The sequence below is a fragment of the Haliaeetus albicilla genome, chromosome 1 (genome assembly GCF_947461875.1).
Source record: "Haliaeetus albicilla chromosome 1, bHalAlb1.1, whole genome shotgun sequence".
In the NCBI taxonomy this organism is placed as follows: Eukaryota; Metazoa; Chordata; class Aves; order Accipitriformes; family Accipitridae; genus Haliaeetus; species Haliaeetus albicilla.
In genome coordinates, this window is record NC_091483.1 from 64,738,321 (window position 1) to 64,765,752 (window position 27,432).

The 27,432-nt window shown below is 36.9% G+C and overlaps 1 protein-coding gene across 6 annotated transcripts in view; it reads right to left on the reverse strand.

The window, feature by feature from the left end:
- Positions 1-27,432, reverse strand: part of RBPJ (recombination signal binding protein for immunoglobulin kappa J region) — a 112,569-nt gene that overhangs the window by 23,364 nt on the left and 61,773 nt on the right. For 4 of the 6 annotated variants that reach the window (XM_069792315.1, XM_069792352.1, XM_069792304.1 and 1 more), the window contains 2 exons: positions 8,138-8,176; positions 4,864-4,959 (listed from right to left, as the gene is read on the reverse strand). In XM_069792315.1, the coding sequence (XP_069648416.1) occupies positions 4,864-4,959; positions 8,138-8,176 (135 nt within the window). Of the gene's footprint in view, positions 1-4,863; positions 4,960-8,137; positions 8,177-8,954; positions 11,254-18,502; positions 18,527-27,432 lie in introns of those variants that run through there. The other 2 variants (XM_069792341.1, XM_069792333.1) reach the window with 2 other exon arrangements.

The window sequence follows — 27,432 nt, forward strand, 5'->3', positions numbered from 1 at the left end:
AGTGCTTCCTACTTGCCGATAAAAAGCACAGTGACTGAATCAGGGTAACTTTTCGGGATACCAGGTCTCTGCAAATACTTCTTGTATTTAACATACCCCGACATCATTTTGTTGTGGACTCCTAGTTTCTCAGAAGAGGCTCTCTGTGATGCTCCTCCTATGCATCTTCCAAGAATTTGTGATCAGTGTAATTAAAATGATGGGCAGTTTTAAATGAAGCTGACATTGGGACCGGTATCAACCAGGAAAGGTCAGAGGATCAATCTCCAAAAAGTAAAGGATGTCCCCATAGTGCCTTCTTACACTGTAATTTCATGGGCTGCTCAAAAAGACCATAGTATTGCAAACCTCATGTTAGACTCCAGGCTCAGTAACTCAGTATGGCAAACAGAAGAAAGCTGTTACTCATCTGTTCTGACAGATCTCTTCCATCAGACCAGCTGGAAACTGAACATTTTTCCATGGCAAGAAAACCAAGCTGAGATTTGCCTAAGGATGCGCTCCCCTTTATTCTAAATGACTTGAAGGGAAGAACAAGATAATTTTTAGTGGCTTCTGAGTCTTGACTGCAACAACAGAAAAGTGGAATAGGTTGAGTCTTTGGCACCACCTGGAATATTGTTTTAAATCAGGCAAGCACCGAAGGAGAGAACAATATTCCTTCAGTCAAGTCAGGCCAATCAACACAGAGAAAATACGGTACTTCAAGTAGACAAGCTACCCTAACTGAACTTGCCAGGAAGCAAGGAGTAGAAAGTAAAATAAAATCAGCTCATGTCATTGCAACCTAGTTCTGATGCACTCAATACTCTTTTCAAACCACAGGCTTCTGGGCACAAAGGTTTGCCTTTTCAAATCACCCAAGTCTTCCCTGTTTTCATGTTACAGAAGTCTTTGCCTTCAGGAGGATTTAGAAGTGTCTACCAGCTAGTTTTCTTTATGTTCAGGGTGACATTAGCAGTGAAGTTTTTCCTTTGTACCTGTTGGTCAATTCAGAGTTGGTCAAGGCAGGAGGTGTGTTTGTCAATTACCCGCATTATTCTGAGCATGAAACTACTCAACAGTCTTCTTTCCTTCTTAGGAGTTGAAAGAACTAACAACATCCACTGAAGAATTCAGTACAACAACAAACAAATGAAAAATCATTAGGTGCCAGAGTGCTAAGGATGAAGTATTGAAGCCATGGGGTAAGCCCTGGAAAAGGCTATGCTCTCAATAACGAGCATTTACTAGAGAGCAGGCATGCTCAGTTTGGTGAAGGGAAGTATTTGAACAGAAATTACAAGAGCTCCTTCACTAACAGCCATAAAACAAGACACAGCTAGACCATTCTTGGCTAATCAGCAGTGATAATGTTTAAACTCAGAACAGCATGTAATTCACAAATACCAATCCGGCTCACAGTCTTTGATGAACTATGTCTTGGAATCCAAAACACTTCAGCACTTTAAACTGTTGAATGTTCACACTGTTCAGACTCTGAAGAGAGAAGTCTCAGTGAATGGTAAATATGGAAAAAACCCAAGAAGCACAGGCCAAACAGCCACACTCATCAGGACTAAACATCACCTCAACCTCTACCAGCTGAATGCCTTTGAAAGATGACAGCCATCCAACAGGAAACATTAGGCAAAAAGTCTTAAATTCAACTAAAGTCCATCACTGAGCTTACGACCTCCTGGCTACTTTGTTAAACTAAACATTAACTTTGGGAAAAGCAAGGCTAATAAGAAGAGTCCACTCAAAAAAGAAAGAAGCCTCCTTTCATTATTGTTATTTACGGACAAGTATCAAGAACACTCTCAAATTAACCCAGAAAGTCTCCATCTGTGCGGCAACAACCTGGAATTGTGTTTCTGTGAGGCCTTTTTAAACCAGACCACACTACGTGAGATCTGCACCGTCTACAGTGAGTTTTCAAGAGATGATTTCACCATCTACTAAGCCTCATCAAAACACAGAAAGGTAGCTATTGTGCTAACCTTTTAATTATGCCATGCAAAGTTTATTAATGACAGAAATTTTCCATGACCTCTCAACAAACAAGGTTTAAAGACTGGAACAAAAGGTGGAAGTTTGTTTCGGGTTTTTTTTAGGTTCTATATTTATTTGAAAGACATGTCAAATTTAAGAAATAATTCCTTTTGTAACTTGAATTCTTAGTTACAAAGATAGTGCAATTTAACTTATTCTTTATAGATCAAAAATTAACCAGATTATATCCATGCTGTAATGAAGTCCCGTGGAAAACATGAAATTTCTCCATAAAAACAGGTATGAAATAGTTTTCTGTCTATAAAGCAGATGTATGCAGAACAACTCATTTCACAAATGGTATTTAATGTAAAAATGGTGAAAACTTGATTGACCAGTTGCATAAAGCAGCCTTAAACCTTTACTTATTTTGCTCATTCCAGCAATACGAAGCAGCAAAGGGCACGTTCTGCTATGAATAAAACAGAAGCCATTAAAAAACTCAAAAAAAAAAAAAAGAAAGAAGAGAGAAGCTTATTCATCATTCAGTTTCATTAAGTACCTTAGGGCACACACGGATCCAAGGATTTAATAACGCATTTTGCTTTACGCTGATAACAACAGGACATCATTACTGATGCTAACAGTCTGGGAACTAGCAGAACAATACCAAAGACAGTCTAAATGGTGCATTAAAACGTAAGAAAACCTAAAGTATTTAAACTGAAAAATGAAATCTTGGGATGGATTCCAAACTTTCATTTCATACCCATACCAGAATGGCAATCATTTCACCATCGTATTATTTTATAAAAAACATCCAACAATTTTCATTCCTAATTGCCTTTGCAAAGCTCTGAAATTCTCTACACTCACTTGACATGCTTCCGTTTTTAAAGAGGTGAATCTGAGGTACCGTTTCATGAACAAATGCAGTTGTTCTGATAGGCAACTGAACTGCACCTCACAAAATCTAAAGTGGTAAAAGAATGCTTAATCCCAAGTTAGCAATTGTTTCAAGCAGTGAGAAACCAGTGACTAGTTTGCCGAACATTACCAGTACTTAGGTAATGTATGTGCCACAGTGACTTTAACAGCATCAAGTGAAGTATACACATATATTCAAGGCAACAGAAATTTATGGCAAGGCTATGAAATGCACATAGGAGCTTTCAAAAACTGTTAGCAAATAACAATTTGAAGTTTTGCCCTGTATTCTTCAAAACACTTATGTAAGTTTTCCAAACAGTAATGGAACTTTTAATAATCAAAATTACATACTTTATCTTTTTCTTTTCTCCCTTCTTTTGATGCAATTTGTTCTCCAAAATAATGATACACAGGACAGCTTTGCAAAATGTTCCTGCCCTCATGAACTGCTCTGGTCCCAAGAGAACAAACTGACTGAAGTTAGAGATACACTGTTTAGAAGCTCACTTTCTTATCTGCAGGCACACCCCTCATTTTTTGGGGAGTAATATGCTTAACTCATCTGCAGTGACGAGTTAACTGTGCAACTCTTGAATGACAACACAATCTGAGAAGATAACAGAGGTCCCTATACTGTCATGATAAATCTTTTTGGCTGTTGAGTTTGCTGCAAAGAGTTAAAGTTATCATTACTGCTAGTAAGGCCTTGCATTGCAACCCTTTTGTATTTAAGCGTGGCAGTGAGCAAGAGGGCTGTATAGTTATATAGCAGACACACAGCATACTTGTCTGCTTCCATGCCCTTCCTCCTTTCTCTTTTACTGACTTCCCATTCGTTTCTCATCAAGAATTTCAGAAAGATCTAAAAAGTACTTTGAGTAAACAGTTCCATGGAGCTGCAGAACCTGGACACTGCCCAAAAGAAAGGACTTGAGACATTGGCTAACAGAAAGGATGACACATATTGAAAGAGAAGTACTCAGGCACAGAATACTGAAGAACAGTTGAAAATATAGTCTGCATCGCTGTGTTTTGCAGGCATCAAGAAGTGTGATTTAGATTGGTAGCAATGAACCAAGAACTCTGCAGGCTTAATTCTAATGTTCCTGTTTTCTAACACTTTCATACATAAATATGTTAAAATCTCAAACCTCAGAAAACTGTGAAAAACAATGATGTAACAGGACTTACACAACAGTGGCAAAAGAAAGCTGAAAACTTCAAAACATTGATGCGCTGAATATGTGGGCTTTTGTGGTGAACAAATATTAATAATACAAAGTATCTGAAAACTAACCCAATACTGTGCTATTTATTTTAGTGAAATTTAAGGTAGAAAAGTATAATTTATACTTAAAGAAAATTCACATAGAGAAGACTGCAGGAAATTCACCTTTGCCCAAAAAGCATTCATCCTCGCATCTTCCTGTAGATTCTGTCCCTTAGAAAATTACTTATTATTGTAACTTGTACTGTATTGATTTTTACGAGAGAATGTTTATCACAAATATGGTTATGATTGACCTGTCATTCTTTTTAAACCTATTACAGATCTGATTCAGAGAAGTATCTCACTGAGGCTAGCAATTTCCCTTTCACGTTAATTTGAAATTACTCAGGAAAAAAACCTCTTCTACAAATAGTCACCATTAATCGCCTTGTTTACTCCAGACTTAAAATGGAAGGCTTAAAATTAGAGCCATTTTAGTTTAATGGAAGAAGAACTTCACCCACAGATAGAGAACTTTTTGGCAGAAACAGGCATCACTACATTGAATGCCACAGGTTTGCAGCATTTGTTACATAATTAAATGATTTACGAGAACACATTTTGGTCTACATTTCTTCAGACTATAGCACAATCTGAGGAATTCTGCAGTGTACTACGCACCAGACTACACACTATAGTTTCCCTAACTGGGAGCTGTAGAGGGAAGCCAGGAAAGAATAGAGACTTACCTTTTTTCATTTCCATACGACTTCTGCGCAACTTTCGCATGGAGTATTAGCACTGTTTGATCACCTCGCTCCTTTAGATAATTTCGCATTGCTTCCCTAAAAATTAAAAGACAAAATAAGCTTTGAAAGTTCTTTTGGTTTTGTTTACAATTATAATAATCCAGAGACAGCTTTAGGATAAAAAACCCAAACACCTGAAATTCAAAAAAGACAACCATTAATAGCGTCGAGATGAGTTTGTTTTGTTTTTTAAGACAATTACACAGCCAAACCAAGCAACTATCTTGCATGAAGCTAGCCGTAGGGGTCTGTGCTATCAATGCCAATCACTACACCATGTTCAAACACCATGCACACCTTATTAATTCAATACTGTCCCCTTAACTAACTGCAATGTTTATGTAAAAGTTTTCTTTTGGTTGTGAAAATACTAAGAAAAAGTTAAATTCTTCAGCTTATTGTTTCATCTAGTTTTCTAGAGAAACCCTCTACTTCCTGCATACAATCAGGTAAAAAAAATAATTAGATTTTCTATCGTTCATCATCACTGTAATGACAGACATCATATAAAAGCTATAATTACCTCAAACACACCAACAGCAATTCCTTGAGAGAAGTAAGAGAACAATACACCCTATCATTCTTCTGTATAATAATCTAACTGTTCATTAAGCAGCATGCCAAATTCAACACCCTAGGGTTTAGCTGTGTCAGAGTGCTGACAGGAACACTTTTAAGTCCCTGGAGGAGCTTTTGCAGGTTGAATACCCACCAATGCACTCATCTTCAAATTCATCAACCAGAGAAACAAATTATGAATTTAACAGAAAGTTACATGAAGAGATGAAAAGCTGCAAAAGAGGGATTTTGACGGGTCTGGGGTTGGGTTTTTTTGTGAACTGCATCCAACTGTTGAATTCCCTTTGGACAGATCTGGAAAACCAAACATTCAAGATAGAAGATAAAAAGCAGTATTTTGTTGACAAGACCTTTTCCAAAAGAAATCCCCACATACGGTTTCATAGAGGAAAGCAAGCAGATTTGAGGCAGGGAGGGGCTGGACATCAACAACCACCCAGCTTTACTAATGATGTTTCGTAAATTCTTGCATTTGTCATGTCGGCATAAGACAGTGATCGGTGTGCTAGATTTTCTGTGTAAATAGCAGGATATAGGAGCAAAGACTTGAATTACTGTTTTAAATTTGGACTAACTTGATCTATTACATTTGACATTGGTAAAACTTCTGTTTATCTGTGAAAGCACAGATGGAAGAACTGTCTCAAAGTGCACAGAGTTACTTTATTTACAACCATTGTTTAAGAATATATTTTAAACCACAAAACATAATTCACTGTGAAATGATTATACATTTCATTATGATATATATTAGCTCATTTAAGTGGTTTAAAAACTTTTAATCTGACAATTTGACATACTCTTTAAGAGTACTGTCATACTAAACTAAGAACACCTGTCATACTAAAAACTTTTGACTTGACTACCATTAAAAAAAAACACTCAAAACCAGTAACCCACACACAAAACCACTAGGTGCTATCTCATGTTTATTTAGGATTGTATGAGGAAGAAATTCTGCCTTTTCTCTGTAGCGACAGACCAGTAAGACTTGTACAATCCAAGCTCCTAGGAGAACTAGGAATGTTCTCCTCCAATCTCCCCCACTGATAAAGAAAAGACATAACCATTGCAATTCTTGCATGACTTTTTTCATTATTAAATCTTAAAACTCTCCACAAAGGTAGTACTACTATAGTTTACATCTAAAACAACTAGAACAGTACAAAGCAGTGTTGTTCCGTCGAAGCCTGCACAACAATGAATAGATTATTAGACAAACAGGACTGCCTTAACACAAAAAAGCACAATAATTTTCCAATAATTGAACTAAATGCCTTTAAGGATTTACAGATACATTTTTTAGCATTACAAAACCAAATTATACTCTTACAAGTTTGTGTGACAGTTTTTCTGTTTCAGCATTTTTCTCTTCAAAGGAAAAAAGTTAGGTTGCTTGTTTCCAGCCTCTATCAGTATAGAAATGGTTTAAAAGCTACTGCTTTGAAGAATGGCTAGCAGTTCCCAGATGCCTATCCTGTACTCACAGGAAAGAGCACCTGGCACACTGAGTAGCTAAATCCTGTACATGAAATTTAGAGTCACTATAGTTAATAGAAAACTTAGTTAAAAGACCTTACACTGAATAGTCATTATTTTTGTTCTTTTTAAAATCATAGAAGATAAATTCTTAGTGTCTTTAAATATCCCTGAAAATAGGTCAGCCAACAGGAAACAGCAATGTTTGTTCCATTATGTGTAAGTCAGTATAGATCAATTTTGCATTAAAATGAAGTTTAACAATGACACAAGCTAACCTGAACCTTATCCAGAAATGCAATGAGACATATATCCCCAACCCATGCTTTACATGAGGCATCATAATTTCATTCAAAACAGAAGTAGGCCAGAGTTACAATGGGTTTCCATGTCTTTATACAGCACTATTACCACACAAAACTACAAAAAAATTGCACATCTTTTGTACTTCAAGCAAACAGTGGATTTTAAACTCAGTAGCTACTTATAATTGGCACAGTTTGTGGCACAGAATAATAAACATTTGTATAGACTGTGTTACAACAGTTTGAAAAAAAATGGTGACTACTTAACAGTTTCTAGTATAAATACTTGCCAGGCAGACCAGGAACAAATCAGGCACAGTACTCCAGTCACTCTAAACACTTTTCAGAATGGATTGACTTGATGGTACTATTTGATGCTATCTCTGACTGTTTAGGTTTCACCAAAAATTGGTTAAGATCACTACTTGACAGCACTGTGTTCATTTTACTGTTACCTGCTGCATGACAGCAGTAATGCAATAGCTGAATTTTGGCAGTAAAAAGTATTATTTTACATGACCTCACAAGACACTTTTACCCAAGAAAAGAAATCCGTCTCATTCCTGGTGATTTAAAACTGAGCAGATTCACATCCGACTGAATAATCTACAGTAACTGATACATGAAGTCAATACCATTTCTAAAAAGGCATTCTGAGTACCATATTAAAACCAAGCCACTCCCTGTTCAAAATTTTGCTTCTGGCTGCTGATTGCATACAATAACTGAAAAGCTTTGATATTTAAAATTCTAGGATTAGCAACCCACAATTTTTTAACTTGGAAATCCTTCTGAGAATTAAAAGGGTAACTTTAGAAAATTGTTAAAACCAGAATTTCTTTAATGCTTACCTGGTGAGCCGTTTTGGTTGAGGTCGCTCTCCAAATTTCCTGAAAAAAAAAAAAAAAAAAGAGTTGCTAATTTAAAACATTAAGAGTTTAGTCATAGTTTTGCAGTGAAATACTATCCCAATTTTACAATTTTTGAAAATGTATCAGAATCTGGTGTCTTTTCTTTGCAGTTTCCTAGATAGATTACTATCAAAATATCAACCACCTCCTTGCAACAGCTTTTCCCACACCACCAGGGGCTTTTTTAATTTGAAACAATAGATAACTTTCTTTGCTAAACTCACATTTACTTTCTCTCTGAATCACTTTTGAAAAGTTCAGATATCACAAGTATGTAAATAACCAGAATATCTTTGCCATAGCATTGACCAGAAGTGCCAACAAAGGCAGCTGTTATCAACATACAGAAATTAACAGACGTATCTCTGAGTTGACAAATCACAGTGAATGCTTCCCATCAGGACAATTTCTCAGAAATCTGTTTTTCTGTAATGACTTCTTACAAAAAGGATGACAATGTATTTCATATGTGTCAGTACAGAATTATAAGAAAAATATCTCTTGTGGAATGTAGCCAAGTGTGATCCAGAAAAATCCTGCTATACACTTAACATTTTTTAGCCATAAAGTGTTTTGAGACAGCTGCATTTCTTTCAGTGCTTTAACACTGTTCCTGAGAGAGTGTACACTCTTTACACTAGGTTAAGACTTTCCACAAAAGTCTTCATTTACATAAGATACTGAATTTACACAGGACAGAAACATTTTCATTAACAAAAACATCTTCAGATTAAACCAAAATGGTCAGGTAAAAGACCTGAAAAAAGGAAGGCTGTACCCCAGCAACGTACATCTGCTCAACCTGGTAAGGAAATATAACCACAAGCTAAAATAAGGACAAAGAGGGAAGGGAAGAAAAGAAAAAAAAAAAAAGCGGGCTTAGCTTAACACCTTTCCATCTAAAAATAAACTGAGACATAAGAGGCTGTGCTTCTGCTGCCAGTGTTCGTAAGTATTTCTATGACTTTCCAAACTCTTTGATAAGTGGGCATATCTTTCTCTTTATGCTTCCTAGTTAGTGAAAAATACCCTTTTCTAATACTGCCCTACAACAGTGTTGGAGGCTCCCTAGGACAGCGAGAACTTGATCATTACATGATGTGACAAGAAATTCCCCTGTTCATGCAGTGGATCCGTCCTGAACTCTACAGCAACTGGTGGTGGAATGATTTGATACATTCCAATTTCATTTGAGTAATTCTAGAAATGTACAAAGTAAAAATACACAGCTATTGCCATTTATATAGTTGAGCAGAATAGCACTCTCCTGAAAAGACAGTGACGAGAACATTCAGCAAATTTTGAAGTTATTTTTCCAAGACTTGAGAAATTAATCTTCTAAAAAGTACTGGTAGTTCACTCTACATACAGGAATTAAATAAACAAGATGAAGCCAAATTATTTTTTTCAGTTTAAACAGTGAAATTAAAATTTATTTTTCCAACCAGACAGAAGTTCCTTTCACATTTTACGTTCTTGTTAGTATACTGTTCACTTGTTTGACTTTTTTAAATTTAAATGAAACAATGAATCTAAAATTCTTGCTGCAAGATTTGCTTTTATGTTTTTTAAATTGTGAGGTCTATTGGACACGTACTTCATTTATATTTTTCTCTGTGGTATGTATCACTGCATTGTCATTTGTAATGCAGAAAGGTAACTAATAAACCCAAACAGCTTTGCAGTTTGGCAGCAGTAAAGTTATATCCCAAAGCGTTTCTGCTTCTACCACTTATCTTTTCAGGATCTGCCTAGCTTAATCTCCCAAGCATATCCTGTGTCTCTGATTTTCCCTGGATAACAGTGTGAGTAGGTGTGTGTATCCCACCTCCCCGGTACTATCTATGTAGTTACTGTTCTCCCCTGAAGACCTAGGATCATTATATCTGGCAGAGGATTCACCTCTCTTGTGACTCACTGACTAGACAACAGATTACCTTTAAGCAATACTCTCCAGACAAACAACAACCCTATAGATTAGCTGCCTGATTTTGAGTAGAACTAGTTTTTGTTTCAATCCCTCTGCACATTTTAATTCACCATGAAAAAAATTAAGAAGTGCCTAATTTGGAGCAAAGGAGGCATTACACACACCACACTTGCTTGTACTGTTGCCAACAGACCCAATCCAAGATGAAGACACTAGTACATCAGAAACTGCATTAACACAAAAAACCCCTCCCAGACAAAATCTTACACTACCCTAAGGCAACATCTACCCATGCAGAGCTCTTGAGAGCAGCAGATACATTCCCCTTGCATATACACTTACTGCTGCCTAAAGAGAGCTTTATTAGCAAGGCATCTATACAAAACAGTTGCAATTACTTAAAGAAATAAACCCCATCTTTTTCTTTAGTCAAAGCCTGAATATACAGCACAGGAAAAAGTACCAAAATCCCCATTCTTCAGAGGCAGAGCTAAAGCACCGAGTCATTCTGGAGATGCACAGGGTAAACTCTGATCATCTGATGCTCAGTGCAGTACCTTTATAAATCACATGCCAGCTTTCTCTAGCCTCCTCCATCCAAAATAAAGTTAATTATGGCACTGTAATAAACTTGTGAACACACATAAATGTAGCCTTAGCAACACAAACCTTCCAAAGAGATGATGCAAACTAAATTTGGTAAATCTTTTATTATTCTTTCAATATACATTAGAGAGAGAGGTAGAACAGGAAGAAATTACATATTCATATTTACTTACTTTAAGTCCAATTTTTTACTGTCTCTAAATTAAATTCAGCTACTTTTTCCTCAATAATATCATCTTGATGGATGACTGACAGTGAGGCACCCTAGCCTTAGTGTCAATGAAAAGCACTTTCCTGTGCCACCTCAAAATCACTTCAAAGATCCCATAAATGTTCTTCAGAACTAAGAACTCTAAGACTTACCTACATATCACTCAGATTTTCACAGGGATAACTATATTTTAGGAAAAATTAATGTGAATTGTACAGGAATGCTATAAATAAAATTATTTAAACAAGTGACCAATATGTGCATGAACAAGGTTGATGGACATTGCATTCTTACACACCCAGTAAAAAACCTCCCTAGCTCAATAGCAACAGTCAAAGAAGTTAGAATTCAAGGATGATTAAGAATGGAATAGGAAACACAAACATTACCATGTCATAGCATTATTCTGCCACACACCCACAATTCTGAAAACTGCCTGGAGTTCACTGAAAATGTAGGGGAAAAAAGTAATCTCAGAGTAATAAAAGATAATACAAAAGTCAATATGGATGCTCAATAGTTTTCATATGCAACTGGCTAAAACTGTTCAGCCTTTAGTGAGAGTGAGAGCATGAGAGAAGAGTGACAAACAGATGCAGAGACCTAAGAGACTAATAAAAAATAGACTAAATGTGAAAAGGAGATGGTTATCCTCTCTCTCACAAACACAGGAATTAAGAAATATATCTAATATCTGAAAACTTCATTTAAAAAAAAATAATTCCTTGCTCTACAAACACTGTTATAACTAAGTTGTGAAACATATTGCTAGAGGATATTGTGGAGGCTGAAAGCACAAATGGACTCAAAAGATTAAACAAAAATCTGGTACAGAACTCCATCAGCTTCTATAACTCACAGTGACCTATTTTTTACAACCTTGTTCTCAGGAAAACCTAAACCATGTTCTACCAGCAGCAAAGAAGTTACCAGGAGGAAAAAACCCAGTCCACATTTACCCTGTCTTTCATATTCTTTCCTTAATTGTCCATTACTGATCACTAGCAGGCACAGTCCGGTATATACACTCCTATGAACCAGATATATGCCACAACAGCGATTGCATTCAGGATGCCAGATTTTCAGTCACATTGCAAAACTCAAGATATAAAAACAATACATGAAAATTAAAAAAAAAAAAAAAAAAACAAAAACAAAAAACCACCAAACCAAAAAAGCATCACATGTATTTCATGTAATGGTTCATCTGGTTTACTCTTTCCATGTGCTTGCAACTTGATGTAGATACCTGTATTGAAAACACAACCTGAAGTACAAAAACTATTAGTAAATACCATGTAGAAGAAAAGACTAGAGGCTTTTTAATTTTTCTGATGTTAAGACAGCTCATATTAAAGCACAAGAAACACATTATCATTGGTTTTGTACTAAATGACAGACATTGTACAAGCTATGATTGCTGTTATTTCAAATTTTCATATTTAACTGGCATGTTGAAAAATGAGCCAGTTCAGACCTTTCAAGGTTACCTGTCAGAGATGACAGACTGCAACATTTTTCTTGCAGGTTTTCCCTGGATTTCACCGTTCTGAAATTCCTTTTTATATTCAGTATTTGTATTCCTCCTCTTTGTTCATATCTTGAAAATATGCAGATTGATGGATAACAAATATAGACAGGAGAGGAAACTAAAAATTGTATCATAATTGTATTTCTACAGTGGTTATTAAACAAGCTAAATATATATAATTTGAAATCCTAATTATAAGTTATATATCATTATATCTGAATGCTCACCAAGTTCATTGCCTTTCCTTTGTTTTTTATTTTACTATTCAAGACTAAGCACTGTTTCAGGTGTACTGTATTGTAATTCTGAACATACAGTCAAGTTGCTGTTTCAATTCACAAAACTAATTCAGTGCAAACTCTATTTTATTAGTATCTCCCTAACACACTGCACTGCAAACATGAGCATGAGCATTAGTCACACCATAATCACTTGCTGTTGCAGTAAGTTACACTTGTTCTAGTAATTCTTTTTTCAGTCCTGTATTTTCTCCAACCACTAGTTTGTATTCTATTATTTCATGTATTTTATTTCTCTTCTGATGCTAAATTAATTTCACTTCCACATTTTGCACTGAGGGCATAACTTTTCTCCCACATCATGTCTCAAATCATTCCTCTTTTCAAGTCCATCCTTTTCATTTGGCAAGTCCTAGTTTGTCATTCAAACTTTTATTCCAACTTCTTTTCCCCATTTACAGAACAGGAAGTGAACTTACTCTTTTTCTTTTCTACCTCTTTACTGCCCCTCAAGTAACAATGGAAATGAACAAGTGTACTAACATTAATCTTACAAGTACACTAACTAGTTTTGCTCAAACTTTTAATATTCTCAGGTTAGGTAAAAACACGACACAACATATAGGGTAAGTTTCAAATGTTTTCAGAAAATACCACAATGCCAAATCCTATTTGGAATTCCTAGCTCAGATAATACGTACTATACTATAGTTTTCTATGGCTGCAGGAGTATGAATTTCCACTGTTTCCAGCATCTACAAAGGAGCACAAAGACAAAGAAAATCTAACAGTTATTATATGCCTCTACTAAAAGTACCAAATTTTTTTCTATCATACAGTCTTACTTTCTGGAGATAACTGTTTTGGATGAGGTGGCTTTTTTTCCCCAATGGTTCTATGTGTCAAGTCAACTTTGGAAGGAAAATAGGTAAGTTAAAATTAACCAAGACAGTTTGCCATTTGCAAGAACAAAATTATATTTAAAAAAAAATTAAAAAAAAAATAAAAAAATCACATGCTGTCCCATCCTCAACTTTGACTGAAAATCTGTGGTCACTAAACTGCTCTAGCATCCTCCTGCCTGGAATATGAACTTCAAATTTTTCCGGTATTGGCCTTCAGCCAAGAACATCCTTTTTACAGTCCCTGAGAAAGTCCATTCACCTTTATTTACCGAGCACAGAAGCCTTAAAAAAATATTTCCACAACATTCAAATAGAGGCAAACTTTAGCAATTTGCCTTAAGAATTCTAATTTCACTTGGCCTATAGACTGACACAATTTTTGGCATCTAGTACGAAAAGTACGGATCTTTCTGTAAATAAAGCTTTCCAGAAAGGCAAAAAGCAAAAGGGAGTTGACAAATTTGAGTACAGTAGGAATAACAGCTGACCAGAAAGCAAGCATGTTGGAGAAGCCAACATGGGGGGGAATAGCAGGAAGAGAGAGGACTGAGAATGGGAAGACATGAAGGCAAACTAAGACTTGCTTAGTGAGAATAATGGGCCTGAGAACATTATGGAAGATGAGGCATCAGAAAAGCTTACGGCAAGGCAAAACATTCAGATTTAACTCCAGAACATACAAAGACTAGTAAAAACACACTACAGTTACCATTTTCTCTGTCAACTTTTTCTGTGACAGAAGTTTTCATGGTGTCTTAAAAATTTCACATTGAAAATAAGAGCAAAATACTTGCATTACCCTGAAGAATCCAAAAAACATAGCAGATATTCATGTGTTGAGATGTCTATTTTCTTTTTGCCTTACACAAGCATAGAGAGATCATGGATGTTGGGGTCTAAGCCCGGTAGGAAGCTAAGCACCACACAGCTGCTTACTCCCCTGACCCTGCCATCACAATGAAGAGAAAAGCACGAGTAAAAAGCAAGAAAACTTGTAGACTGCGATAAAAATTGTTTAACAAACAAAGGAAAAGTGGAAGAAACACAAAACAAAACAAGCCAATCACTCACCACCTCCCACATGTAGACCGATGCCCAGCCAGTTCCCAAGCAAAAGCTGGGTAACCTCTCTAAACCCCTCTCCTCTCCATTTTATTGCTGAGCATGACATTGTATGGTATGGAATATCTCTTTGGTTAGCTCGGGTCATCTGCCTGATTGTGCCCCCTCCCAGTGTCTTGTACACCCCACAATCACTGGGGGGGGACAGACATGGGACAAAGTGAGAAACAGAGAAGGCCTTGACGCTGTGCAAACACTGTTCAGCAAGAGCTAAAACATTAGCATGTTATCAACACTATTTTGGTCACAAAGAACACAGCAAGCACCGTAACAGCTGCTATGAAGAAAATTAACTCCATCCCAGCCAGACCCAGAGAAAACTAAAGAATGAATGCTTTTTACATGGGAAAGAAGTGCCAGATTTTGAAAAGGCAGAGTGCCCATTCATTGGAAAAGTTTCACTCCCAAATGTCCAACTGTCAAATCATTTCCAACTGGACCTACACACTTGTTGGTGCTTTTGACTGATCTAGCAAGGGCCTAATAATTTTCCTGCAGGGCAAAACCAATTCTTTATTAGTCCAGTTACATGATAGCACATATCACAGTATTTGCTGCAGAACATGTTAGAGGAACTCTTTAATAAGCTACAAGAGATGACTGTAATACCTCAGTATGGATTCTGAAAACAATCCCCAGACAAGCACTCAGAAGGCAACTTCCCTGGAAGGAAGTCTTGTAACTGCAAGTGTAAGTTGTAAGTGCAATCGTTCCAGCTCCTTCTCCTGAAGCACAAACCTCTCAATGTTGTCAGAAATAAGATACTGGCTATCACTAATCCAGGGCAGTATAAGACCCAGAGACTGAGTGGCAAGTCCCACTTGCCCTAAACAAAGCTGTCAAATAAATGGGTTTTGAGACAAATACAGTGTGCTTTGCATAGGCTTACTAGGGGGTAGAGATGATTAAGAATACTAAATTAAATATAGTGACTAAAGAAAGTTTTTACTTCCTCAGAGGAGGTCCAAGAGAAACAATGCTTGAAACAGGAGGAGTCTAATGAAAAGAATTTAAGATTTTTATATAATCTCTAGAGAAGTTTCAGAATATACTAGGCAATTCAGAAAGAAAGAACATAAGAAATTCCAACCTCTGCTCTCCAACAATACAAAGTGACAATGAAGTTTGGTGAGAGGTTGAAGTTAAGTTCCGGTATTTCTCATATCTACCAAGGAGCTGGTATCCCAAAAGCTACTTAAGTGTGACAGGATAGAGGAGGATAAAATACTGCTATTTCAACTACTACAGGTATATTGTAGTTAGGAGTGTAGCAAAAGAAACCTCTGTGCTTTGCTTAATCCCAGTTCTAAAAACACAGTCAGCTGTCAGATACAACCTTCTAGAACTCTTACACAGCCATGAAACTTGTGAAAGAATGTGAAGAGTTTGGGGTTGGACAGTGAGACAAAAGCCTTTTAAAGAAAGAAATTAAAATAAGACAAGTCATTCACAGGTATTTTTTATCATTCTCCCTCAACTTTAAAACAACCGCTACATATCTGGGAAGCTAGAAAGTCTTTCAAATATATGTTCAACCTTTAGCACAAAACAACCCTCATCATAACAGGGCCTATTGCTTCTACCACAAGAAACAAAAATACTTTTCAAAGAATTCATTTCAAGTTGCTATGTGATCAGTTATCACAAACCCTATTAAATGTGGTGTACTACAAGCTCACCAGTATGTGACCTCACTAGGTTTACTTGGCCTACTGAGGTTATCTAAGATCTAGGAAAGTGAAAAACTAGGTTTTCTAGTTTTACATTTAAAGTTTGAGGATTAATATAAAAGTATTCCTTTTCAGCTGTTGACAGAGACATCATCTGAGAAAAGCTGAAAGAGATGGATTCAAGTAGCATGCTGGGACCCTACTTTCTCTCTTTCTTTTAATCCTCTATCCTGTGCCCATTTCCAACTTCATTTTGCTTACCACAGACAAATTAGTGAGGAACTGAAGAAGCACTGAGGAAAGTTTATATTCATGGACTTTAAACATGCTTAAAATTATCAAAGCCAACATATATAAAACAGTGCCCATATACAGGACACACTGAATAGTTCTCGGGAGCTATCCCTTAATCTTCCAATTGTGAAAAACATTTCATATAGGTTAAGCAGTACACTGCAACCTACGTGGTAAGACTCAGCTACTCCACATCACCCTTGTTTTGTTTTTGCAGATTTCCACATTTAGAATAACATGTTACATCAACAGTAAAAGCAAAGCAGCAGATGTACATTTTAAAACATAGGAATTTTCTGTTAATCTATTTTCCTGTGCACAGATTTCTGTGAAGACAAGATGCAAATACTGAAAATATTTCTGTGCATTCACCTACACAACCATATTCTCTTACAAACATTTTAGAACACAGCTCCCAAGGGAAAAGATCATCTATCACTAGGAAACATTATCCCATCTGGTGGTTTCACAGACACAAAGAGAATTCCTACGTATTAAAAATGGCCATTTATGATCCCGCATGAGCTGGCATATAAAAAAGACCACAAAATTTCATACAGTGGTTTCTGCTATAATTGGTCTATGAAATACACATTAAATGTAGCTGTTGATTCACATCACTTTTAATATTTGTTTGTTTTTGGAGATAACTGATGCATTTGATTTCTATAAGTGCACCTTATTCCACACTGATATCCTTTATTTTTTAAATGAAGCTGAAAGTAGGGCACTGTTATGATTTGCCAATGGTAAAAATGCACAGCTCAAAAAAGTGATGTTCTACAGGTTTAACACATGATTAAAAAAACAAAACAGCTAAAGGATACAATTTCTAAGAGATTAATACAAAAGATGTAACTGAATTCATAGATCCAGTTATAAGATGGAAGTAAACACAAGCAATTAACGTTACTTATGCTCAAATAGAACATTTCACATTTATCTTTTCCACCTATGAGGATACTGAATAAATGAACCATACAAATGGCTAAAACAAAGATCTTCAGAAGGAAAATTTTACCTTCTCCAAAACAAAAATGAGTTCAATATCCACAGGTCTGATCATTAAGGGAAATAAGAGACAGTTGTACTACCAGTAACAAACACCACACTGAAAATACAAACTAAAAGGAAAGAATTAAAATAAACAAGCTTATATTATCAAAAGAAAGGACAGGTGATGAAGTAATTCTTCTCTCAGCCACTCTATACTCCATAGCCTACGATTCCACACAACCTTAATTCTTCACAAAGTTCTGAGCAGACTTAACTTTTCTCAGGCTACAGCCCTCCATGTCCCACACATTTTTTCTTTGCCTTCCACTGATCTTTATAATTTGTTGCAACTTAATGCCATACAGCCTAATATGACCCAACCTACACTGTGAGTGTCCCTAACTACTGTGACTTTATCTGCGTAGCATCTTAGAGAAAGGAGTTTTTAAATCCGTAGACTACTCATACCCTAAACATTTTAAGGTCTACTATTTCCTTTCGCTTAGCAGAACCACAGAAGTTGTTGCTGTGCTACTTCCCCAATAAAAATAGTGCTGTGGCTGTTATTTAGTTCTAGGAAAGGTGCAGAAGACACTGAAGATTATGTAGATCCATTACTTTGCAGTGATATATCTGTCTTAAGAGTGTTGGGATTTTTTGCTATGAACATACTTGGTTTTATGTAATATGACATATGTAACTAAACACACAGATAAATGATGCATTTCAGAGGCTTTTATTCTTTCTATAATATCACACACCTGAGGTACGGAAGGAAACTGCTGAAGAAATGACACCTACCTCCCCTGTTGTTCCCTCCAGGTGCAACAGTGTTCGTTAAGTGCGATCCTCTAGAGCTGATGAAGTCAGCAAAATGACAGTTTCCAGATCACCCATCACACCGCAGGCTGGTTCATCATTCAGGATGAACACATGCACTAACGGAGTCACATGGAGTCATCAACTCACTCTCACTTTTGCCTGCCAGCAGCACTTAGGCCCCGATTCTCATTAGGGTGTCTACTGTAATAAATTCTGCTATAAAGACTTTGCCCTGAAGATTAGGAGATGAACTAAAAGCTAACCCATTTTTAAAAATACAGTTTTCATACCTACACATAATGTACAAAGAGCCAACCTCAGCCAATCTGCTTTGAAATACTACTGACCCAAGGTACCCTCTCTTTCTTGTCCATCCTACAAAAGGAGATAAAATTAACTAAAACCTCACCAATTGAGAATATCTAAGGGACACGAACAATGCTAGCATTTCTCCTACTGCTGAAGTCCTTTTCTCCTCTGTAAAGTGCAAACGATGGGTGGTCCAACTGCACTGTGGCTCTTTGGAAGCAGGGGGCACAGCAGCCCCTGAAATCACAAAACCAGAAAGTTTTTGATCGATACACAAAACATTCCCTCTCTTCAAGAAAACAAAAATAAAAAAATAAAAAAAAGACCCACCTGCTCCAGGGTGAATGCCACCAACCATGCACTATCACATCTTTGTACTGCATGATCCTGTACTGCTCCGGCCTATACTTAAAGAATTTAAGTCCTCCAGCACAGGGAACATGTTACGTGTTTGAAACAAGTCTTCAACTGTACAGCACTACATACACTTTTGGCACTATATCAAATAATACTGACATAAATACAATAGAAAAAGCTCTGCTTCATTTAGTCACGCCCTCTCACTGGAAGTCACTGGTTCAATTAGAAACTCCCTCTCCCTTTTCTGACCTGCTTTCATCCTCCCACACTGCTTTCATTATTGTCCTCTCTCTTTTCCAATCCCCATAAAAAGAAAATCACAGAACCACAACTGCAATTTAAATACAGCCTGCACCGTATCAGTAAATAGGCTCACTTTTTAACAATGTACATAAAGTAAACAAACTCATTTCTTTATAGTAGTCTACCTACATTTGGAAAAAACCTTTCATCCAGTAAATCACTATACTCGTACATGACTCGAAAAATCAAAGGTCTAGTCCAAAAAGGACATAATTTTAATCCAGACAGAACTCGCACAGTTCTGCCACACTGAGGCAAGAAAGTCAGTAATGACAGCTTATTTAAGAACAAGAAAGTGCCTAAACATTTATCTGGAAATGTGTTTTTCCTGCTTTTGCTTTTTGCTGTAGGTACCTGCTGCAAGAAGCAACAGTAGCCCAAAGATCTCAAGTATACTAAAGCACTTAAATGTTATCAACGTAAAGGATGCCATTAAAATGTTGGAATGGTATAGAATGCGAGAAACATCATCAAAAATTATTCCATTTATTCAGATTCCTTTATATTCACATGCTATTAATTCTGATTGACTCCCTAATAATGTTGGCTCAAATGTTCAGTGGAAACTGCGTATTTGCACACACTTACCTTAGCAACTGAAAGAGTTATCAACTTGAAAAATCAGCATGCCAACAGAATCTCAGTCCTAAAACACAATATAATTTGGCTCAGCTATTGTAACTGCATAGGGAATGTGCAATATAAGGCTCGTTAGTTTTATCTTCATCCACTGAGATCACAAAAGAGCGACTGTTAGGAAAAAGGAAAACAACTGCATGTAGTTCACAAAACTGGCTACTGAAATAATGGTAAACTGCAAATACATAAAAACAGTCTGAAGCATGCTTCCACATGTAATGTCCCACATTCACAGCCTTCAGTGACAACTGATTTGCCCAGTGTACCGTTATTAGGATTCTTCTTGTCCATCTAGCACAGTAAATTTTCCCCTGTATCTCACCTTGCACATCACCTGTGAACAGATATTTCACAAGTGAACTTGACTTTTATTTCCTAAGAAAGCAATTCTAAGTCCCCTACTAAACCATAATTTAAGTACCAGTGAGCCTTTAAAAAACAAGCAGCTACCTTTTCTTTTAAGAAATTAAATTTCTAAATAAGGTAAGAACAGAGCTATTGAGTAATAAAGCTGTGCTTTTTACAGTTACCATCTGCCCATAATTGCAAATAAGATTGTCTGAAGAAGAAATTTTTTAGATGCATGAGAAATCAACTTTAACAAACTTACTGTTACCTCTATTGCCTGATTACTTGACAAAAGTCACAAATTAGACACAAGATGAGACTTTTTAGACCACTTTCCTGCCAATATAGGAACCCTCCAATAGACTATAGTACCTGAGGATTTGCTGAACCTTGCTTTCAATGATTGAATATCTGCAGTGTTCAGAGAACAGTCTCCCCTCTTTAAATATACCCTCCATCCTTAACTGGAAGATAAGCATTCATCTCCTGTGCAGAAGGCATCTTAAAAAGAAGTGAATAAAAAAAAAAAAAAAGCACAAAAACTTCAGGTTCATGGTTTTCTTTGAATTGCCACCGTTCACTGTAATGCCAAAAATACATAATAGAAGCAGAAACTGTGAATGATTTTGCAAGGAAGTGGTAAAAAACCATACTGAACTTTCAAAGGAGGAAGATTCTCAAAAAGACAGCCTAACCTCACTAACCATAAAGGCAAATACGTATTTCTTTTGAACACCTCATAAAGAGATAACAGGTTCTTGACAGGGATAGTCATTGGTCAGCTCAAAATTTCTAACCACTGCTCTATTAAAATAATCACTCTTCCATGTGCTTTTCCTTACTCTATACCCACATAAACAAAGGAGCTTCAATACTACAGCAACTGCTTCCTATCAGCAGAAAAACAAGGAGAACATACTGATCTGTCTCTAAGGGGCTTACTGTCCTGCTCCAAGGACCTTCAGAGGGAGCCAACTCAGCCCATCAATCTGTCACACCACTAATACACTGGGAAGCCGGAGGCAGAGGGAAACCAGTGGTTTTGGTTGCACAAAGCTGCTCGGTCACCTCAGCAAATTCAACTTTAACAGAAGCCAAAAGAGATTACACAGAAGGAGCAGCTAAGCTTGTCTTCTCTTACATTCTAGCAAGCCTGTAACTCTCATGGGAAAGAAAATAAAACACAAAAGAATTCTGCAAGGAAAATGACTCGCAAAAAAACAAGTCTTAAGCATAATTAAGAGATCTTACCAGCAGTCAAAGTTTAGCTTAGGTTAGTTATAAGACTGTCACCTCAAACGCAGTCAGAACTTAATGCAAAATGACAGCTAAGTATACCAACATCTCTAAGGTTTAAGCAGACCAACTCTGACAAGTCTTGCTGTGACAGTTTAAGTCACCACTGCCTCAAATGCCTTTCCCACCTCTCTGCTAGGTCAGGGTTAGCAAACACGTCTGTGTCACAGCCACTACAGTTCACAGTTGGACTGTGGCTTCACAGGCAGCTGAGCTGATTTGTCACCCCCAAACACAAGTCTTGCCTGCCAGCTTCCCCCTGGTTACGCTGACCTACCCTTACACACCAAACTCCAGCACTTGTCAGCCCTTTCCACAGATAGATTCAAATCAGTAACCCAGAACAAAAACTGTCTTTTGGGAGAGGAGGAGGATGAAAGGAAGGAACGTGAATTTTATTGATTCAGTCAGGAACCCACTGAGTGCCAGTACCACCACAATGCAATCAACAGAACACTCAGAGGAGTGGCAAATAAAATTCATCTCTTCGGTAGATTAAAATGATGACACGAAACCGGTGAATAGATATACTTTTTCACAAAGCCGTATGTGGCACCAACCTGTTTTACAAAATTACAGGGTTTCCTAGATTTCAGATGTTTTCTTATTGCATCACCCAGGAATTATGTGGTTACACTAACATTGACTGGGCGCAGTTGCAAAATGAGCTGTCAGTATTCTAGAATTAATCAATCTCAAGTATATTGTTTCGTAATTAAGCTTATGAATACATCATCCCATGAATATAAAAACAGCAGCAATGAGCACACATCCCAGAAAAGAGGGAGAATTAGAAGGCTTTTTCAACTTTCTAGGGCAGCTAAATCATTCGGAGGCCATTCTTCACCGTCAATCTTTTTCATTGTTGTTGTGCTAAAGGTCTCCAACTGGGAAGCATTTTATATAAGCAAGTTATTCTTAAACCTTTAAAATCACATAACTAGACAGCAAAATTAGGTGACATTCCCTCTGCAGTTTACAAACCTGTGTTTTTATAAAAACAGAAGTGTTTTAAAAGATTTAAAAGCTTTGGATTTTTTGTTGTTGAATTGATTCACAGGTAAATTATTTCTATGTTTCCAAGAGATTAATTTATACTTCAGCTACAGCCCTTGCAATAATTAACAGAGCATTCCCACACAGGAAAGACACAGAAATTCAGATTTCCATTTAACAATACTTGACTAGTGAAAGAGAAAGAGGAAAAAAGGGTATGTATAACAAGTATATTTCTGTTTAAATGATATAAGCTAAAAGTTCCTTTCAATTACTGCTATTTTTAATTGCAAAACTCAGATATTTAGAAACAAATTGCTAGAGAAATATAACCTCTATAATGTCAATCATCAAATACGATAATACTTCTAATAACTGTTGTGGTAAATGGGTCAATGATCCCTGAACAAGATAATTAAACGGACACTCCAAAAATACACTTTTACCCCTCCTTATCACAGTATATTTACAACAACCATATGAAAAGATTAGATTAGATGTCTGGGATGTCAGCAGGCTAACACCTTATCATCCTTTCTTCTGGTATTATAATATTAGAATTCTCTTACATAGTTACACAGGTTCTTATTGTGCCCAAATAGCTTTTATGGGCCATTTTTCATAAGAAAAAAATAGTATCTGCAGAGCACGAACGCAAAGCAGTTATTATTGTCCATTTTTTTAAATGGAAATTGTGTGAATCATACTTAATTCAAGTAGGCTTGCTTTTCAGGTTTGTCAAGTTTAAACTCCACACAGATGCAAATTACTGGCAAAACTTCTCCCTGCATCTTAATGAGGTACACTATAAACTATGAAGCCAACTTGAAAACAAGAATGTTTCTGAGACAAATTTTACTTGATGTAGGTATTCTAAGTGTTTAAGGAACTAGTATTTTAAAAGAAAGTTTTACCCAACAGCACTTAACTTCTGCACGACATTGAACCTGTGACTGCTACAACACTAGTTTCCCAGAATAACGCCTGTGCTGGCACAATTGTTTTGTGTAAGGATTTTACTGCACGATAAGCGTGCCTAAGCAGTGTTACGAAGACTCCCAACTGCTGATCTCCGAACCCAACCTCTTTCCAAAACATTGTCTCATCCTTTCAAGTACATTCAGGCCAAAAGGGAAAGTAAATCGTCAAAACTGTTTTAAAGTACTAAACAACCAATTTAAGAAGTCATTTCAGTTAGCAGCTACCACCATCTCAATCATACCTTGACTGGTTTAAAAATGATTGCCAACACAGGACTGCTGAGTGATAGTACACGGAACACGCTAATCAATAGGGAGATTTCCTTCCCACAGTTCCTGCCTACTCCTGCTTGAAACAGGGCAGACTGAGCTCTCCAAGAAAAATGGGAAAATCATGGACAAAAGCAATCATTAAGGTTCAGCAAACAGATAGATAAGCAAACTCCTGAATTAAAACATGCAGACACCTGTGCAGCCAAGATAAATGAAAAAAAAAAAAGTCTCATCCTAAAGAAACTCGGGGGATGTCCTAAATTAGAAGGTATGGCTTAGAATTCAGCATTTTAGAGAGATGGTATCTTTTCTTCTAAGGCACTAATGCATTCTGGAAAATATGGACACACTAATGTGTCCACAGAGCAAGCTTAGTATTCTACTAACAGCTAATACTCCTTCATTGCTTTAGTTTCCCAATTTACTAAAAAATTAAGCTTATCTATAAAACCGATTAGCCATTCTTGCAATAACTTTGGAACCCATAAATCAGTTCTAACTAAGTTGAAAATGAAGAGTTTTTAAAGACAATTAAGTTAGTATGAGTTTTATGAAAACTGGAGGCTGGATAGACATTTCCAAAATACTGATGTCATTGAAAAAGACAAGCAGAACTTGGAAATTACATACTGTTTCACAGCTGGTCACTTTGCATATGCCATTTGGATAGATAGCAAGCATATGCCTTAGCCATACTACAGCTAGACTTTGCCTATTAGGTATGAAGGAGCTCGTAGTATTGTCCCATGAACTTTCCTCATCATACAGGCCATAAATGTATAGGAAACACAAGTTCTTTTAGTCCTGCTGTTTATAGAAAAACTTGGGAGACCAAAAAACCCCTGTTACTTGACAATAGCATATGCAAAATGCAGTCTAAACAAATGAAGAAAATTCAGAATGACAATTTTAAAGTGCATAAATTATCTTATATGGTTATGGGAAAGTTTAAACACTGTCAAAACGGCATTCACGCATATAGAATACAATACCAGCATTTCATCTTACAAGTCTTTTAAATCTGTTATCTACATGCTGTTGACCCAGGCATAAGAAATACAGAAACCAACTGTTTGCTCTACAGTCAGATTGTAAGCAGAGGGTCTCCAGAATTTCTAATGACAATAATAAATTATGAAATGCAACTTAACTGTTGAGTTACACACAATTTTAGGGCCCCTGCATTAAGTGGATTTAGGAAAAAAAAAAACCAAACCAACCATGAGTTGCATACTAAGTTTATTTATGACTATAAACCTCTTGGAACAGGTATCAAATTATGTTATGTTTACTAGCCTGAAGAAAGCCTAATAAAACATACCGGCAATTTAAAGATAAACACCAGAAAAGTGTATCACTGTGTAACTTTTTTTTTTTTTAATTTATTTCCCCAGTGGTTCACAGGTTGTTGTAATAATTTTGTGTGTCAAGTTACCTACCATATTAGCTATGATGGTGCCTAGCTCTTTAAATAGATGGTATTGTCACAGGGACAGAGGAAGAACTGCTGGACTGTTTCTATGACGAGCAGTGTAGTGGGAGAAGTGAAATGTGAGCGGCAGGTTTGGAAGCCTGAGGTATTTTTCACTTCTGTTTTGTGTTTTTTCCATATACACAGGAAATTCCCTTGGGGGGAGAAAGACCAACTTCCCTACAGCTAAATACAAGAACATGTGTAAAACAGAAAAGCCATTCAGTGTTTCCATACCTTAACAAAAAAAATAAAAATTGAAGAATCAGACAAAAACTTCAACACTGAGATAGTGAAATTTAATTTTCCCACCTCCAAAATTTCTTCAGACAACGAAGTCTTTGCAGTAGTAGAAAATTCAAGAGAATCAAGAGACAAAAGAGGATTAGGATGCCTACACATACCCACCCACCGTCTACCTTTGTGTTTAGAGAGTTCATTCTCTTCCCCAAACCCAGACTACTATCCATCCATTCCCTTCCACTCCCCTCTGCTGCTGCAAAGCAAGTGAGGTAATGATGAGGAAGAAGGGCAGAGTTAAGACAGTCCCACCCAGAGGTAAAGGGCCCTCTGCTCCCACTGCTAGTGGATGCAGGGGTTATTCTTATTCAGGCCAAGGCTCCAGCAATCCATTTGTCCATCTCCACAACAGCAGGATTAATGGACAGCTGAAGAAGAGTAAGAACCAGACAAGGCCAAATGCTACTTCCCCTGAACATTCTCCTCTCTATGACTATTTTCAGTTCAGGGGATTTCTGAGCCCAACATTGTTGCCAGGAATGAACACAGCTTTTATTAATAACTGGACCTCACATGGTCCAAGCATACTGTATACACATACTATGTGCTTTGGTGTCCAGTGGCGCAGAGAAGAGACAAGGGGAGAGTTCTGCTACAGAACAGGGCTACAGTAGATGTACAAGGGAATCCCAAGGCAACTTGGCATCATCAGTACGATCAGCCTCAAAGTGTCACCCCACCCCAGGACTAAAATTCAGTTTTAACACGTGAGCAAAGCCAGTTACATACTGGCATGACACTTGAAAAGCCTGCAAATCACATGTCTCAGAAGCTGCAGACACTCACTGCTGACCTGAGCGCTGTGACAGAACACCACAGCTTTCCGAAGGTACGCACAGAAAGCCAGCTGTCAAGTGCAGTATGATAATACAAATGCTTATTAATAAAATTAACTACAAACTGTAAGGGAAAGCATAATGAATCTCTACTAGTCATGTATTTGCTTTTCAGAAAGCTAATTTAAATAAATAAGATAACAGAGCTTCTACATTTGAGGGTCCCAACCAGTTTTGTTTTGGTACCATGCAATACAGCCCTGCTACCAGATGTTTCTAACTTTTGAGAACAAAATAAGATCTTTTAAAAAAAAAAAAAAAAAGGAATGTGCAGATCCAGCTGAGGGTTTTGGGGGTGGGGGTGGCGTTTTGTTTTGTTTATTTAATTTTTCCCAAGGAAAGGATTTTCCAGTTTTCCCCAGAGATTGGCAACTATAAAGCACAACGTCCTTTAGGAAATATACTTTGGTTAACTACATAAACAACATTGTGACAGGCACCCAACAGCCGCTCAACTACGCAACCTTTAATAGTTACAAGTTCTGGTCGACCATGCCAGCACACCTTGGGACAAGCCTGAAGAAGACTCAGCACCAGGGCACCACTCTTCACAATACACAAAGAATACAGAGAGGTCCCAAGAGCTCCAGTTATCCTGACTGGTTTCGTAATGAAAACCAACATAATCCATCATTTCAGGTATACTAGACCCCCTGTTAAAAGGGCTCACTGAACCTGCATGCCACCCAAAGTTTGCAAGCAGTATGTGTTATAGGTGAATAGGGGCTACTTACAGGAACAATACTGTTCCAATACCTAGGGCACTTTGAACTCAGAGTCCTCAGGAAGATGTTTCCA